Source organism: Penaeus monodon, chromosome 31, assembly GCF_015228065.2.
Source record: "Penaeus monodon isolate SGIC_2016 chromosome 31, NSTDA_Pmon_1, whole genome shotgun sequence".
NCBI classification, from domain to species: domain Eukaryota; kingdom Metazoa; phylum Arthropoda; class Malacostraca; order Decapoda; family Penaeidae; genus Penaeus; species Penaeus monodon.
Window position 1 is genome coordinate 3,264,625 of NC_051416.1, and position 1,044 is coordinate 3,265,668.

Here is a 1,044-nt window from a genome sequence, read left to right on the forward strand (position 1 = left end):
GGGGTGCATCGGCAACAGAAAAGAATTTTAAAAAATTGAAACTAAAAAGACTCAACCTTGAACTGAAGATGAAGCCAACGAGCTAACATCTCATAGATGATAGACCTAAGACAGCACTAAGATCTAACATGGCTACTTACTCGGTATGCCTGATACTAGTTTTAATGGCCTTAGAACCCGGATAGCTCTCAGTGTTCTTAAGTCTACTTCTATGGCGTCCTGCCCAAATAACGTGATGAACCTGAAAAGCAAGGATAAGACAATAGCTACCAACTAATGATGTCTAACTTCTCCACACTACTGACTAATGATAATCACTATTAAAGAAGAACAGTCACTCTAAAATCTATGAAAAATCGTTAAATATCAGTTAAAACCAGAGAGAAGGGGGGGGGGGGCTAGCGGCCGAGGGGGATGTGGCCGAGTCCCTGTATCGAGTGAGGGGGGGGAAGGGGGCGAGACACCCAAGGGCAGGCGGCAATAGAAGGGACCCGGGGTTAGAGGGGGGCAATACAATACCCTCGGGACAAGAAAGGGCAATACAGTACCCGGGACAACAAGGGCCATAATAACACGCTGCGGTAATGGCTGCTCGACTATACCGTCTACCTTTGTAAAATAAGCGAGGCTGCTTTAGCGGGTTAGTAGTAAAGAAAATGTTAGGTAAAAAATCTTTTTCTAGTTCGTCGGCACTACAGTTGATCTATATACCTATAGTTATCAGTGTTACTCTACAGGTTGATGCATTCATGGCGGCCGTCTAAGTCATTCAGACACTCATATAAATCTATGTCTGTATACAGGAACCCAAATCTAAAAGTTACTAGCCATTACTAAAGTACTCCGTCTATAGGTATATAATCCCATGCGGGCACTCCTCCTCCCTATGGAGGAATAATACACTCACTGAAAATCAACAGCAATATTGGATAGTCTATTTCCCCATAGAGCATTAAAATCCTTGTGCTCTACATCTACGGTTCTAGTTACCATCTCTAGAAGACTCATTCACCGCGGCCGTGAGCTACCCACTAGAACGAGGGC

General features: G+C 44.1%; 1 protein-coding gene across 1 annotated transcript in view; it reads right to left on the reverse strand.

Annotated features, from left to right (window-relative positions):
* The window catches only part of LOC119592994 (voltage-dependent calcium channel type A subunit alpha-1-like), a gene marked incomplete in the record, with an annotated part of 154,497 nt that overhangs the window by 102,890 nt on the left and 50,563 nt on the right, over positions 1–1,044 (reverse strand). Inside the window, 1 exon segment of the mRNA XM_037941881.1 lies at positions 141–241. Within this exon segment, the coding sequence (XP_037797809.1) occupies positions 141–241 (101 nt within the window).